The following is a 17,035-nucleotide window of genomic DNA, read 5'->3' as shown; positions in this document are numbered from 1 at the left end:
TTTATGCCCCCAGACATGCTTCCCCTGCTGTCCCAGTGTCATTCCAGGGTGTTGGTATCATTTCCTGGGGTGTCATAGTGGACTTGGTGACCCTCCAGACACGAATTTGGGTTTCCCCCTTAACGAGTATATGTTCCCCATAGACTATAATGGGGTTCGAAACCCATTCGAACAGTGAGCGGCTGTTCGAATCGAATTTCGAACCTCGAACATTTTAGTGTTCGCTCATCTCTAATAACTATATTGCTAGAAGTCTCTCTCCTGGTATACTATACAGGCCGGTAAACCTGGTCAACAAATGGACCAAGTTTCACAGTCATGTGAATGCGGAGTTACAGAGGAAGTCATAATAAGACAGGTCATCATCACTTTATACTCTTGCTTTCCCATATGTTAAGTGCAGGATAGGTCTACTCTAGATTCCATTGTTTGTGTTGACAGATAGAGGGGAATGTAACAAGATTGGCGTTTTATACACTGGTCTTAATCAAATCCCCAATTAGCACAAGATAAGTCTTATTAATTAATAGGCTCCGACGTCTTAATAATTCAGACACATCCTGTATGCCAGAATTTAAATCTATGCTAGCCAGTAACTGGTTTAGATTTCTAGTACAACTCATGCCAGTGTCCTAATGCGAGTTATAGCAAATTATTTGGACCAAAACTTACCTTACCCAGTCCTCCTTGGCCTCCACCCAGTCCTCTTTCGTTACAGAGTGGGGAGCAAGGTGCACAACCAACAATGTGGCCCATCTTTGGTGCAAAAGAGGCTATGCGGAAAAGATGCAACACAATTACAACAGGCACTGATGGGTTAGTAAATTCCCGCCATAGTGTTAAACTAGATTTCCTTGGGTCCAACAGAGGAAACAAGTTATTTTTTTCTTTTAGAAATGTATGTAAGTATTAAATTCCCCTGCAGTGACCTTCTCTCTGGGGTCCAGGGACTTGTGTCTACCTTCCTCTTGCTCTATGCCTATAAGATAACTGGATAAAGAGCAGCAGCTTCCTACTCTTTCTTGCCTGCATTAAGACATAAAACTGTTTAGTAGAGATGAGCGAACACTAAAATTTCCGAGGTTCGAAATCCGATTCGAACAGCCGCACACTGTTCGACTGTTCGAACGGATTTCGAACCCCATTATAGTCTATGGGGGGAAATGCTCGTTTCAGGGGTAGGCAACATTGGATAAAATCATACTTACCAAGTCCACGAGTGATGGTCGGGCTGGATTCTGCTTGAAGTCTTCTCCCGGCGCAGGGTCCCCGCGTCCTCTTCCAGGTGGAGTTCACTCTGCCTAGGCATCCGGCCTAGGCAGAGCCGTCTGTGCGTGCATGCACGCACATGCATGCGCAGTCGGCTCTGTCCAGGCCCGACACCTGAGCAGAGCCGACTGCGCATGCGCGTGTATGCGCGAGCATGCCCGCGCATGCCCAGTTGGCTCTGCCTAGGCCGGATGCCTAGGCAGAGTGAATTCCACCCGGAAGAAGACGCGGGGACGCAGCGCGGAGAAGATTTCGGAAAGGTAAGAGAAGAACCAGCGTTGATTGGCAGAATGTATAGCATTCTGCCAATCAACGCTGGTTCTGCATCGAACCTTAAACTTCGAACAGCTAGTAGTGTTCGATCGAGTACGAGCATTTCGAATACCGTAGTATTCGATCGAACACCTACTCGATCGAACACTACTCGCTCATCTCTACTGTTTAGCCCTCGTCTTCTATCTTCTCACTGATCCAACATAGAACTGATCAGTAAGAAATTCTCAGTGTTCTCTGCAGGATTTTTTGAGACTGTTTAAACTACGATCATGCAGGATGTACAGTATATGCAATAAAGGTCGACAAAGTGTGACATCAACTATATCTGTCTTCTTTATTTTTTATTTCAAGGTTTAGCTTTCCTTTAATTCCGATGTCAATAATATATTGTTGGAGAAACATCCATAGACTTGGAGAAAAATAGACAGATAAAAGAAGAACAAAAACACTTAAATGATCATCTAAAAAGAATACATTCCTTGTTCTTTTTAGTAATCTTGTTGCTCCTAGGACTTAACTTGCAACTGACCTGAAAACCTATTAAGACTGGAGTGGGGTGGAAGAGGGAGGGGGCGGAATTGCTAATTCAGTCTCAGAGTCAAAGCCAACTAGAATTATAGCCTGTTTATAGGTTTAGTGGTTCTTTCCAGTTAAAAAGATTTCATGAGATATAAGATCGCTTGTACCGTATCTATACTACTTATTACAATATTACATTCCATCTTATCACGCTTTTCCCATGAAATCCATATGTTTTCAGAGTGAACGTTGAGCTCTAATTTTCAATGATAAAATGTGGGGCTGGACCGACGTAGATGTTAATCTTGTCCCATGGCGTTTCTGTTAATGCCGTCCAAGTCGGGGTTATAATAATAAAAACAACGGACTTTGATGTAAAATTGGATCCATTACACTTCAAATCCCCGACAATAGAGAACCTATCCAAAAGTATACAAGGGCAAGACATAAAAGCTGTACCCGATCAACTAAGAAAACACAAAGGAAAAAATAGACGAATATTTAAACAGTGCAATTTTATTATTTTCTTACCACAAATTCACTTGAGAAGAAAATGCAACAAGTATACAGCGGAACAAGGAAAACACATACAAAACAAACGGCTTTGGCAAAAAACCAAGAAATTCCTATAAATAAATAAATAAATAACTTTGGATGATGTCGATATCGATCCGACGAGCAGACAGTTAACAGTTATACAAAAGACGACAGTGACGACAAGGTATTTAACAAGAGGCAAGGATGAAAAGTTCCAGGTAAGAGCAGAATAACACTGTACAGACACTATGTGCCAACAAAGTTTATACAAAGGATAGAGGATGATGCGTGACCTGCGGGGTGGATGGCCTGAGAAAGTGACCTCCACCGCTTCTTATTTTACCACCGGGTGTAATTAAAGTACAGGTCTTGTTACACCGACAGCTTCATCTCAAGAGGCTACAGTCCTCCTTCCTGGTCTTCCATGACCTTTACACTTATTCCATTACAGTTGTATTTTTACCTTTGCAGCATTGCAACTTGAGTTTATGAGATGCCCCGAGCATCTCTGCAGAAATAGTATACACATAAAGCAGATCCTGTAACCTTATTCTACCTAGTTCCTGCTTTGTAGGACATCTTTGTGAAAGCCCCCACTTGTCACTTAATAATCATTACCAAGGGTCCTTCACCGTACAGACTGCTAATGTTTGTGCCTTAAGAGGGAGATTTAGGGGCAGCAGCTGTGACACATATCTGAGACTAGTCACATTCAATATAGCTACAAGGAAGAGCTCCAGCCAGACATTCTTCACATGACCCGGACTCTCCAACTTCACTTTCAGAACTGAAAATATTTACATCACATTATGATTCCAGATGATTTATTCAGAAAACTACATCATTATAAGTGGACCTGGGCTCCGAGGATCTTTTCTACAAAGATTGGTGAAGGATTGTATAATCTCAGAATGTAGGATTTGTGCTTGAATAAGTATTTTGTCAACAGCGGTAGCGATCAGCTGATCACTGAGACGCCAGAAAACACTCTACAGGAGAAATGTAGTATTACATGTGGCTATTCAAGTGATGCGGTCCTTGTAAGGCTGGTTTTACGCGACTGTATTGATTTTACGGTCCGCAAGTTGCTCATCAGCAACACTAGTCGCTGATCAGCAGCATAGACATCGCAGACGCCCGTGTCCTGCTGCACGCGCCCATAGTTCTATGGACGAGTCCGTGCAGTGCCGTGAATTCACGACTTTTGCAGACTTGCGCTATTCAGTGCGGACCTCGGTCACGGCCCGGCACACCACAGATAAAATATCCGGCGGTGTAAGAGGCCGCACTGAATATAATGCGCAATTGAAAACCCTCAATTTGCGGATTTAAATTACGGTTGTGTAAGACCAGCCTAAGACAGCACATAAATTGTTGTTTCTGACTGGGAATTAAAGTGACAAATTTTGGAGTGATATTTGTAATTTTTTTTCTACTTTTCCAAAAGAGTGACTGGGACTTAGGACCCCGTGGCTTGACAGATTGACTATAAATTGGCGTAAATTATAGATAAATTAGATTGTGCTTTATGGTGAACAAAGTCCAAGATGTCCACATTCATTAAGAGGCACACATCTCTTAATAAAGTTGATGTATCTTACCCCGCCGCATTTCTGGTTAAGACTGGTGTAAGAAAGGCCAGTCTTTACAAATTGTCTATAATGCTATTCATGTCCGCATCAATCCTCACACACCTATACTAACTATAGGTTATAGATTAGGAGAAAGATTTTACTTTTCGATTCCTATGCACTACTATCACACCAAAAATATGCAAGTCGAATGAATGGCTATATTTATATGATGAGGTAGTCAATGTAATTCTCAAGTCACATTCAATGAACAGCCGGATAGAAATGGAGGGACGTGATCATTAGTCATAACTACTGGTAATATTCCTTGTCGTCCACACGATGCAAATAAACCACTCTAAAGCCAGTTTGCAATGCTGTTCTATGCACAGGGTCATATAACATAAGTTATAAGTTACTTGGCATAGAAGCATAGACAGTGGTCTACAGATATAGACGAACTGAGTTTGTCATTCGTCACAGTTTATTGTGATGTGACAACTCTTCAGAATGAAGCTGTCCCGATAGTCAGGGGAATTCTGGCCCCTGGCGATGAACCCATAAGCAAAGGGTTATCAAATATAAGAGCTTCTAAAACTTAGTGCACACACAGCACATTAAATGATAAACTCAGCCCTGCTATGTCTGCACTTCTAAGACTTATTTTACCAAGGACCCCAGCTAGTACATGTATATATATAAGTATATATGTTGACACATCTACACAGTTTGCAATGCTGCATGCAGGTCCTGAAATACACTGTGCCGAAACGATGAAGTGGTCTTTAGATATACAATCATGTAATGAAGCCTTTCACATGTCAATACAACTACAAGCATTGTATCAGCATGCAGACAGCACACGACAATAAATAGACAACCGGGAATGTAAGAACAAAGTCATATATAAATAGGCAAATGAAATGGCAATGGATTCTGGGTAATAAGACATCCAATATTTGTTCACAGTTTTTTTTTCTTCTGGCTAAGTTACATTTGTGGTTTTTATGCCTTGTTAATGCTGAGAATGCGTTAAACCACGAGTTCAGAAAATGCCCATGGCATGGCCCACTTGTGTAGTCTTAAGTCAAGATACGTGCGGCTAGATCTGTATGCAACTTGACATCTTTGCTACTTGGAACCCGCCAGCTTCCCCCACAGCTGGTGCTGACATTTCTATCTCCCTTGGAATCAGATGATAAACTCGTCCACAGAGAGAACTGTCCAGATGGATTCAAGCAATGCAGGCTCCTGGGGGTTCCAAATACAAAGCAAAAAAAAAATATATATTTTCCTTCTGGTGCATTGTGAACATTAGGAGTTAATACTGATATCTGAAGCACAATACAAGAAAAATGTATCTTCAGTTCAGAAAGTCTTAAGCGGTTCTGCTGCCGGAGCACCAGACTCCCCAGCTGCAGGAGGGAGGGTGAAGGATTGGCAAACGTCTTCTGTTAAGATCAAAAGTCCTTTTGTCGTGTTCATGTAAGAGCTGGCCTAAAATCTTCACAGCTGAGGTCCTGTACAGTGGACAAAAGCAAGACAGAGGACAGCCATTAGTCTCATCTCCCGTAACACTGGCAGATGTACAGAAAATAAACCAGAATCAGATGATCCATCACCCATATAATAGCCACAAAATGACACAATAATCATATTACTAAACCCTAAATCAGATTAGTCACCTCGCACCAGGGGGATTTCATAGTAACTTCTGCGCTGCCATACTTGCTGGGCTTATTAATGTGTAATGGCTTGCCTGTGGCAATTCTTGAAACAACCCGAGTCATGAAAACAATTCTCCAGAGAAGACAAATGTAAATCTCGAGAAATGGCTAGTCAATGTGTACATTAGAAAGGGGGTAGTGGGAATAATGTAAGATAGATAGATTTGCCTTTGCAAGTAGATACAACATGTAGAGGGGAGAAGGAGTGATGTGAGCAGCTACAGGTCCGTCTGTCAGCTGCCATAAAACTCAAAAGTCTCATACCCATCTTGAGATTTAGCTTTTTTTTATTCAAGATGCAGAACCTTTTTACATCATAATGCATGTGGTTTTTAAAACCGCATCCATATGTACATGAAAAAGGAGAAAGCTTCTTCCCAAATCTGCAGGATAATCTAAACTTTTCTGTGGTAAAATCTTCTGCAGCAAAATCTACATGTAATACATGGAGAATTTTTTACAAAATTAATGCTGGATTGTGTTGTGGATTTTCAGTGGAAAAAAAGTGTCACACATGGACTCGGCCCTTAATGGAGACTTCCTTACTATGAGGTGATAGAATATCACTGGGTCAAAGCACTGGGGCCTACACCTACTGCTAGATATCACTAGCCCAAAGAACTGGGGCCTACACCTACTACTAGATATCACTAGTCCAAAGCACTGCGGCCTACAGCTACTACTAGATATCACTAGTCCAAAGCACTGGGGCCTACACCTACTACTAGATATCACTGGCCCAAAGCACTTGGGCCTACACCTACTGATAGATATCACCGGCTCAAAGCACTGGGGCCTACACCTACTACTAGATATCACTGGCTCAAAGCACTGGGGCCTACACCTACCGCTAGACTGAATGAGCGGCAGCACTTTAGAGCATTGAGGCTCCCTCCGACTCCTTGCTAGGCACCACTTCTATCACCATCCAGATCCTGCAATTTAGAATCCATGAGAAAATGGCATGGACAGCACATGGATGGTATCCATGTGTCATCCATGACCTCCACTGACCCTTACATTAATGTGCCTGGCCTGCAAAACGGACAGGAATAGGAATAGGAGTTGCCTATGGGCTCACAACTCCCACAAGGATCCATGATAATAGATGGTCATGTGTATGGGACCAAAAGAAAATAATGGGTCAGTGTGCTAGCTGTTAAAAACACAGATAAACTGACAAAGCACACAATTGTGAGCATGGGGGCTTAAGCCCTACTTTGTTCTCATGGTCAGACTTTTTCAGCTGCAGATGGCAGTGCAAATCCGCATGTATTACAGATTGTACGGCTGATTTACTATGGATTTCACTCCTATACATTAAAGTGATTAAATCCAGACTGAAAATCTGGCATTTCCACAATATAAAGAGCATATTGCTGGATTTGAAAAGAACTCCAACACCCCACTGAACAGTAAAATATGGCAGAATAGGCTCAGTAGTTAGCACTGGAGTCCTGGGTTCGAATCTAGCCAAGGACAACATCTACAAGGAGTTTGTATGTTCTCCAAGTGTTTGTGTGGGTTTCCTCCGTGTACTCCGGTTTCCTCCCAGACTCCAAAGACATACTGATAGGGATTTAGATTGTGAGCTCTATATGGGACAGAGTTTACAATATCTGTAAAGCGCTGTGGAATACGATGGCGCTATACAAGTAAGCCAAATAAATCTCCTAAAATGCATACCCTATTTCTGGTCTCTGCATAACATTAGTAATCATCACACATTTTTCTAATGATCCAATATACATATGGCCCGGACCTGGTAAATTTATCCCAAAGTGGCAGCACGCAAGCTACAATCATATCTTCATTCAGCACCAGGCCAGCTGGATTACATTGGGATGAGGTTACCTGCCCTGACCCTGGTTTACACAGTTACACAACCTTAAAAGCACTAGGATTACAGGTCGGCCGGCCTTCAATATCTTAACCATGAAGCCACACCTGCCCCACGAGGCCAAATATGAAGAAAAAAAGAAAAGTTTCATGTAACCGATCCCCGTAGATTATTAATCATGTTTCAAACTTCTAAGGAATGAGACAAAACAGAAAGAAATGAATTACAGGAAGGCGAGACCTTCAAGGAGTTAACCCTTAGTGGCGCAGTGAGAACGAGGAATCTATTGTTTTATTGACATATCTACAAGGAGTCGGAAATGTGTGTGGCTGGGTGAAACACTTAGCATACTTGTGATAAAAGATGTTTGCTGAAACAACATAGCATGGAGAGGGGGACGTCACAGTGTTACTTCTCAAGAGGTATGTACTGTACAAGTAAAAGTGGGGAGGAGGGCAAACAAGGTCCTCCGCCCAGGCTGGGAGCTCTCTCTATATGACCTTGAGTATGTTTGTCTTTCAAAGCTCAAAGCACCCAAATATAAAGCTTTTACTACCAATAGTAAATGCGGAATTCACTAAGAAGGCAGAAAACATGGAAAGAAACACCGGGAACATATATTGTAGCTACTATTTAATAGGGCCCCATCTGCCCCTGTCACCCACCAAAAAGGTTGTATGTAAGCTATAGTTTGCTCCTACAGAATTAATGTGTTTGGGATTAGAAACTTCAGAGGAATAGTGGCTGGACTAATGTTCACAACTATCCAATGTGAATGGTCAGCCTAAAGGGGTTGTCCAGGATTAGAACAACATGGCAGCTTTCTTTCAAAAAGAGCACCACACCCTTCCATGGTTCATGTATAGTATTGCTGTTTATATCCATTGAAGTGAATGAAAAATAGCTGCAATTCCACATATAGCCTGTGGACAGGTGTGGCACTGTTTAACAAAACGGACATGTTTTTGGAAATCTGGATATGTTGGATATATTTAGCTAACAGATGGATAAATGAGAAGCATATGTTTAAGACAAGAGCATGAAATAAATATTGACTTTTGTGCCGTCACTTCTTTGAATCTATATGGATATTTTCTTAACCTGGGTTTATGAGTTTGCATTATATCAATGTATTATAATAAAAGAAAAAACAAGTTTTTGGATTGTATGTAAGTTTGTCAAGAACAAAACAATCTCAGCTGTTGCATACCGCACTGCCTCATTTCAGATCTTATAAGGGATTGTTTTAAGAAGGAAAGCCCTTGATCTTGTCTATGAAACCCTAAAGTTGTAGCTGGTTATATATCTTCCTTGAAGCGGTCCTACAATATGGGTATATGTAGTATTGTATGAATGGTATAAGTCCACCGCAGTGGGAGCCACTCTTTCATGGTAACTCTCCACTTGGACTTGGCCTAATAGGAGGGGACAAGTCTTCTTCGTGAGACAACTAATTTAAGAGGTTCTTCAGCAAGATGTTATGAATCATTTTTCTACTTGTTGCTAAATATCATAGCCATGAATGTTTGCACAAATTACCAAAATATTGGACTATGTTCCCTGCATTACTTTACTATGACCCAACCCAGTTTTCATAGTTGTATCCTATCACTTGAAACTTACCATTCCAGTCTACAGTGCTTTTAAGATGGCAGATGTTTCCATGTGCTCACAAATGCCGTGGGAATAAGGGAATAGGGTACTGTAGTTATGCTGTTCCATGCATCTATGGTTGGATCGTAACAGTCCAAGGTCTTGCACCTCTGAATTCCAAAATAACCTCCGACTACAAACAGTTTATTGCCAGATGCCACAGCATGACAGCTCATTCTTTTGGCTGTCACATCTCCAGCTTTAGTCCATTGATACGTTTCACTGTTGAATTTATAAGCTGAGCAGGCAGAGAATTCAGTATCCCCTCCCATGATAAAGATCTGGGTTCCCAGGACAGCTGCAGCTGTGTAGCGCCATGGCTGTGGACAAGTGGCAGGCACACTCCATCTGTTTTCAGAAGGATCATAACATTGAACTTTGGGCAACTTGTCATGAGTAACACTAGTCCCCCCAAAGGCAAATAACTTAAGCTTTGCACTAACCACAGCAGCATTGCTAACACCTTCTCGCAGAGGCGCTACCATGGTCCACTTGTTGGTTGCTGGGTCATACTGTTCCACTTGTTTTAAGGACACTGATGGAGATGCAGGGAGTGAACCTGTTGCTGCTGTGTGCCCCCCTACTACATATAAACAGTGTTTAAGTTCAGCAGACCCATGGCCAAACCGTGCCACCAGCATTGGTGCAGCCTTTGACCATTCTTCATGAAGTGTGTCATAGACCCACACATCCTTCGAAACACCATTCTCTGAACCCCTTCCACCAGTGATATAGACTTTGCAGCCAATCGCACATGCACTGAATTCTTTGCGAGGACTTGGAATGTCTGCCTTGGGTATGATTTCTTTTGCCTTCTGGTCAACAAGGTATAATTTATCACACATGAAAGTCTGTCCACCAAGGAGAAACAAAGCATGACCAGTTTTGCGAGGTTTTGCACACATACTTGTCACCACTCCATCGTTTTGTAAAATTTTTAACTTGCACCTTATCGCTTCTTCTACAAGCTCTTTGCTTTTTTTCTGCTTGATGATCAGCTCCTCCATGGCCACATTCTCCATGAGATATATGGCAGGTAAGAGGGCTAATCGCACAGTCTGGAGCAGCTCAGATAAGTAACAATGACGTTTATTGAGATCATAATTTATCCAGTTCATTGCAGACTCATACACCATCCTCTCATCTTCCGTTTCCAGTTCTTCGTGGGATAAGAGTTGGACAACAAACTCTTTGGGTAATTGTAGAAAGTCTTCAGTTTTGCAGATGGTTTGGAAGTTGGTAAGGCACATTCTCCAAGACAGTTCATACAGCTTAGTACATTGATGGGCATCGGAGAGGAGAAGCATACCTAAACAGTTGGTTGGATGTAGGTTCTTCTCCAGGAACTCAGCGCATGCATCTCTGATGTCCTCAAACTCTAACATGTCCCCAGCTTCCAAAAGGGATTCTGCATTTTCTTCATTTATTATGACTCTGGAGGAATATGCGTAATCCAAAAGGAGTTCTAAAACTTCTGGGTGGATGGCATTGTGAAAGTTCACCTCATTGGCCTGACTTTCTTTAAGACCTCCACTGAACATTGCCTCAAAGTAACGACTGCAAGCAGCCAGGACGGCACGGTGACAGGGAAAAGACCGGTTTCCCGCCAGTAATAAGACATCGGTGAAGAGGCACTGCTGTCTTAAAAGGTTAAGATGAGTTAGCACATTGTCAGCATATGAAGACTTATGGAATAGGTAGATGTTCATAGAGCCAGTGCTGGCTCTAGACTTGCGGTTCTCATGTATGCTGACCGACATTTTCTTCTCTCCTGTAAGAGACAAAACAACAGATGTATAATTAGACAGTCAGACAGATGAAACAGCAAATTATCCAACCTCACTTTCCCTGTTTACTTGAAAGCACACCCGTCCTTGCCATGGTATGATTCCAACCACTTTGTGGGCTGACCTAAAACTTCTACACATGCGGCCAATCTATTCACGTGGGATTAGTGCCATCCAAGCCTCAATAATATTACTTGTCATAACAAACTAAAAAAGCTGCCAGAATTTAGATCAGCTACCCCTTAAACCTAAAGTGCAACACTTATAAATATACCAATATCTAGATATATGTGGATGGAGGTATCAGTACTGGAGATATGTTATACAAATATAGCCATCAAAAGACCACTGCCTCATATATAGAGTTGGGCTACATTGGACTTTTTGCAACATTACTAATCGATTTTAACTCCTAAACTACTGTACAACCAGTGACATTACAAGGAATTAACAATGTAGCCCTGGACTGAATGACTGGCCAATGCCACCAAAATATAATCAGGTTGCGGACATTATTCTAATGTGTATGGCCAGTTTTAGATAAAAGAGGGGACTCTTATTTACTAGCAAATCTAAGAAACAAAGATCACCAGGACAAGCCACTAATTGTAATGGGTATTGTGTAATGCTTCATTTGCCCTGTGGGGGAGCTGCAGGGAAGTGGAGCACTTCTTGCTAGATTTACCCATAGATTGCAACTTATTGTTGGGGGTCAAAGCAGCGCAACACCCTGTGATCAACTTATGGTTATGGGATCCTGCCAATAAGTAGGAACAGGTCATAGTGTGAACCCCCTTTACAGTTTAGTGTCCTACTAGTTCAGAAAAAAATTGTTATCTTGATTTTAACAAACCACTTTCTGCAAGTTTTTTCCTGCAATTCAAGAATGAACTTTGAGACATATAAATAGTAGTGGATTTTACAATTTCAACTATCTTATATTTCTACGGTATGCTTTGTACTTTCCCTCTTGTGGTATATGGGTGACATATTTAACAAATCATTTTCCACCCGCTCAACAGTCTTGTAAAACCTGTTATCCAGCATCTTTGAGATACACCGAAGACCTAAGTTCACCGCAGAGCATATGCTGCTTATCCCCTCCTCACACCTCCATCTGTGACAGTCATACAAGTCACTTTACACATGTCAGCATGCAAATACCTGACCGTAAGAGAAAAACATATCTGCTAGCTCCGATACTTGTGATATGAGTTGCAGACAACCTGGACACCTCCATGTGTTGAATTGTGACAGCATAGATCACAGAGCTGTTCAGTGTAAATCAATGGAGACTTCTGTGGGACACAGTAAGTTGAGAAAGACCAAGCCCCGAAATGTGACAGGTCAACAGCTGCACAAAACATTAGACAGGAAACCCTTTGTGATCTGCAGTTTACTGCCCCTAACTAAATAAACATCCTCGGTGCTGGACTTCCTCCGTTCTACATACTAAGTGCTAGTCAAGATGGAGACTATATATAGAAACACCCAATAATGACCAGGAATATGGCTGTTTATAGGGTCCTTTGAGTCTACCACAGTATATTATTTTGAGGGACAGACCTTAAGACTTACATGTTGACTTTCAATTGTCATCTTTGCTATTACAGGTTATTTGTAAATTATCCTAAGAAATGGAGCCTAGTAGGATCTTCTGCTGGACCGCTCTATAGACGTCTATGGAAAGGGCTTATTGATGGCAGGCTTGACTTCTGTAGTAGACATTAATGTAAAGTCTACTCTATTATGTCCATCCCTGCATAACACTAGGGGGTTTACAATCTTGATTTCACATTACTGGATCCAGGCCTGTTCTTCGCACGGAGCTGTAATAAACTCATGTGAAAATGGTGTAAATTTCACAATATTAAACATACGTGACCACTAAACCATTCACTAGTATGGGACTGCCAGAACAACACTGGGCATCTCCATCTGTCCCATAGAAGTGAATAGAGTGGTGACTGTATATGCCCTACAGCTCCATTCACACGGGGACTTATAGCAGTCAGAGCCTTCTTTAAACAGATATTCCCATTTTACAGATTATCTCTTTCTAGCAGACTTCAATATAGAGGGCACAACCTCTTCTCCAATTGTGCAGGATATAAACAGGTATAAGTCGTCTACATGGAGGTGGTAAGACTGACAATTTATGTTTCAGGGGATGAAAAGGACAGGTATCAAGTACCCTCCATTTTCCCAATTACAAGGGGTTCCTGAATGTGGGGTTCACATCTATCACAGATGTATGTCTACATTACAATGTGCATATGCCATAAATGTGTAAGACTGGAATATGCAATGTGCTCCTCCACCCCTATAACTGACACCACACACAGCTGTCAGATCCAAGGAGTGATAGACATGCAGATCTCTGGAAGGAACATAAAGGGAATGCATACAAGTTTTATCTCAGTTGCCTTAGAGGAACGAATGTAATGCCTATCATTTATACAGATTCCACACTACACATTTTTTCCATTGCACTTAGAGCCAGACAGCAATTCTAAGGCAAGCACATTGCACTCTCCAAGATCACGCTTCCTTTGTGTTACTAACCTGTCAGTCATTACCGGAGTGGAAGAAGAAGACGATAGTGGGTGTCTGTATATAAGGATGATCTCATTACAAGGGTTCTTTCCCTTTGTATCTCAACTTTTACAGTAAAGTGAAGGAATTTATCTGACAGACAGAATTTATAACCCTCGCAGGCTGGAAGGAATGTACATGTGTATCTGACTTCAAGGCTTTCTTTGAAAGGTTGTCAAGACTGATCAAACCTGTGAAGTACAGGAATCAGTCACCCTCTTAGTGTTAAAAGGACTCAGAGCTGAGAAATAGGATGACTGCATATTCTGTAAGCAGCGATGAAAGGCTTTCTATGACATGGTCAGGACTCGAGATATCTTTTATACTGATATAAAGTCTTTGCAAAGGGTTACAACGCAAGACAAAAAATTGTATATATATATATATATATATATATATATATATATATATATATATATATGCACTGTCCTATGGACTACTAGATCTGTGCAATAAGAAAGCAAGCAGAACCTATGTTCAGGTTTACAGGCTATAAATTATTTTTAATACCCAACCAATGGAAAATAGTATAGCACAGAGGGCCCCAAGACAAGAGACCCCTGTTAGTCAGCCCCTTGATATGACACATGGTATTGCCATAGCTTTAGAGGATAGACTAAACAACAGAGAGTCAGTAAACTGCTTACCCACTAGCGGAGCTGAAATGGCCATATGTAGAAGGTCAGAGTTTGCCATTTGTTACTCCTATTCAGGCCATTATAAACCTATATGGGGATTATTCAAGCACTGCTGGGTAATTTAATCCACCATCGTGGCCATATACGTGGGTTCACTATCAACCAGAACTCATGCCATTAGTCATACATCAAATGGACGATATGAATGACCTGACCATCACGATGGACGTTTTTTGTTTTGTTTTTTTTTAAATGATGTATGCCGATACAGTGGGCATCTGCCACAATTGGCTGATGATGTCCATGGCATGGCATGATCAAGTCCAATCTAACAGATCTGGACGAAAATGTGAACGATTGTTCATGCATAATTTTGAAACGATAGTTGCCTGAAATGGTCAAAATCCTGCATTTCGGGCGACTTTTAGCTTATATGTAAAGCCAATTTAATCTCAATAACAAATTCAGCTCTACTACACATGATAGTCCTTTAGATATTGAAGGATCTTAAGACCATACATCCTCTGACACAATACAATATAACCACTAGAAGTTAAGTACCATCTATCAGTATTGTTTAGTACATACTGACAAGTCACCCAGCGACTCCTTCCTATACAATCTATCCCAACGTTTCAATATGTAAACTTATTTCATCAATTTCATGCACCATACAAACAAAACGCCATTCTCCGGTGCACATGGTAGAACACCATAATGGATTTATCACATATTCTGCATAGCCAATGTGCATCTGTAGCAGCCACTCCTCTGAGCCTCAGCTCATATTGGGAACACGCTCTTAGCCTAACCGAACATGACAGCTGAATATGCAGCACGTGTAAGAAGCATTAGGTGTATCCAAAGCCGCGTCTACAAAATTATTTAATGCTCAACTCGAGAGCACACGGGTCCGGTCTCTGCCAAGTCTACATGATACCTAGTTATTCATTTCCAATATAACCAAACACAATGTAAAGCATTACTAAGCCCTATGTTTTTATATGTTGCAGTATTTTGCATATATCAGCTTTGGCATTTCTAAAGAATTATGAAACACAATGTATATGTAATGTATAATGTATGACTAATATTAAACTAATATAATATACAATATAAGGTAAACATATGGAGATTCCAGGCAAATATGTAAATGCCATAGAAATAGAACTGCATGGAGGGGGTTTTTTTTTGTATTTTTGTTGCGCCAAGTTTTCTGCATGGTAACATCGTGGAATGGGTGATTTAGGGTAATGGGCGACATACATGTTGGGGAGGGAGATTCCTTGCAGTAAATACAGCTCTGATCCCCGACCATGCTGCCTAGGAGCAGACACAGTACTGGAAAGCTGGGCATGGGAACATAACAAGCATTCAGGCTGCAGAACACACAGCGCTTCTCATTCAAATATCGCTCCTCCCTAGATTGGGAACGCAGGACAATCTGAAAGCGCATCGCCGTTACCATAACAATCCCAAAACCAGTCACTTCAGGACCCATCACAATGTATTATAGACAGCCGAGAACGGCATTGAAATCCGATAAATAATATGAATTATGCTTGGCGATATGTAGCAGAGCTGAATTTGTCAATTGATTGTTTTGTCTCTGCGATAACGCACCAAGTTAAGATATTGCAATAGGTTTACCTGCAGTCCTATGGAAAACCACAGAAAACACTTTACGACGGTAAATAACAATCTCAGCTCTACTATGTTTATAAAACCACCGTTACATTCCGGATCAATGTAAGTGATGGAAAGACTGGGATGAATATATATATATATATCCTAAGATATAATAGTAATATACGGGCAGACTAGACAGACCATGTGGTGTTCTTATGTCGTCAATCTTCCGACCCAGTATGTAAAGTTATTCTGTATCCACATGGCTAGTTAGCCTATAGGGTACATACATCCCACAACATACAAGACACGCTTACCCTCAGCTCATGTCACTGTGCTGTTCCTGATGTAGCAGTGTGGACTGTGACAACTCTCTGCTTCTTCCAGTCTCTACAAGACGTTACGAAGTGTCTTGGTGCAGCTCCCCAGTAATCCGGGGCTCACAGGCGATATTCTCTAGACTTCTTCTTTGGCTTCCTGGAGGACACATGGACTGCAGGCGGAGGAGGGGCGAGGAAATGCCACACAAGGGGAGTAAGGAGCAGCCCTGTGCCTGAGAGCTTGTGCCTCACTGCAGCCTGGCTTCATTCACACAGAGGTGTTAGAGGCACAAGGAGGAGGGAAAGCTGGATGAGCACACCCACACAGCTCAACTACTCCTGCAGGAGGGGCTGGGGTATGCTAATACACCCAAAAGTCTTCCTGAATGAGGACAAAGGCATTGCCGATAGCTAGCAGTGTGCTCGACAGAGGATCAGCCCAGACACATTCTGACTATAACAAGCCGGATCATCCTTATGCTTGGTTATCCATTTCCTGTTGCTTATATAGCACTGCCGTATTCCGCAGCGCTGTACAGAGATTGTCATTTTACACATTATTATTAATAATAATAATAGTAATAATAATAACAACAATTCTACCAATAAGACATCATACATGTGCACGACCCAAAACCACCCTAGTCAGAGGTACCGGTTGCAGATCCTTATTA

At 41.6% G+C, this 17,035-nt stretch overlaps 1 protein-coding gene across 1 annotated transcript; it reads right to left on the bottom strand.

Moving 5' to 3' along the window:
• Positions 1-4,763: 4,763 nt before the first annotated feature.
• ENC1 (ectodermal-neural cortex 1) lies at positions 4,764-16,627 on the bottom strand. Its single transcript, XM_075270468.1, has 3 exons — positions 16,359-16,627; positions 9,363-11,163; positions 4,764-5,692 (listed from the first exon to the last, which is right to left on the bottom strand). The coding sequence occupies exon 2, from the start codon at positions 11,150-11,152 to the stop codon at positions 9,383-9,385; it is 1,770 nt and encodes a 589-aa protein (XP_075126569.1). The 5' UTR covers positions 11,153-11,163; positions 16,359-16,627; the 3' UTR covers positions 4,764-5,692; positions 9,363-9,382.
• Between the last annotated feature and the right edge of the window lie 408 nt (positions 16,628-17,035).

Source organism: Leptodactylus fuscus, chromosome 1 (assembly GCF_031893055.1).
Source record: "Leptodactylus fuscus isolate aLepFus1 chromosome 1, aLepFus1.hap2, whole genome shotgun sequence".
In the NCBI taxonomy this organism is placed as follows: Eukaryota; Metazoa; Chordata; class Amphibia; order Anura; family Leptodactylidae; genus Leptodactylus; species Leptodactylus fuscus.
This window is presented reverse-complemented; position numbering and strand designations above follow the sequence as displayed.

Bases quoted from the DNA above. Each gene is read 5' to 3' on its own strand.
- ENC1 (XM_075270468.1), bottom strand. From the start codon at position 11,152: ATGTCGGTCAGCATACATGAGAACCGCAAGTCTAGAGCCAGCACTGGC.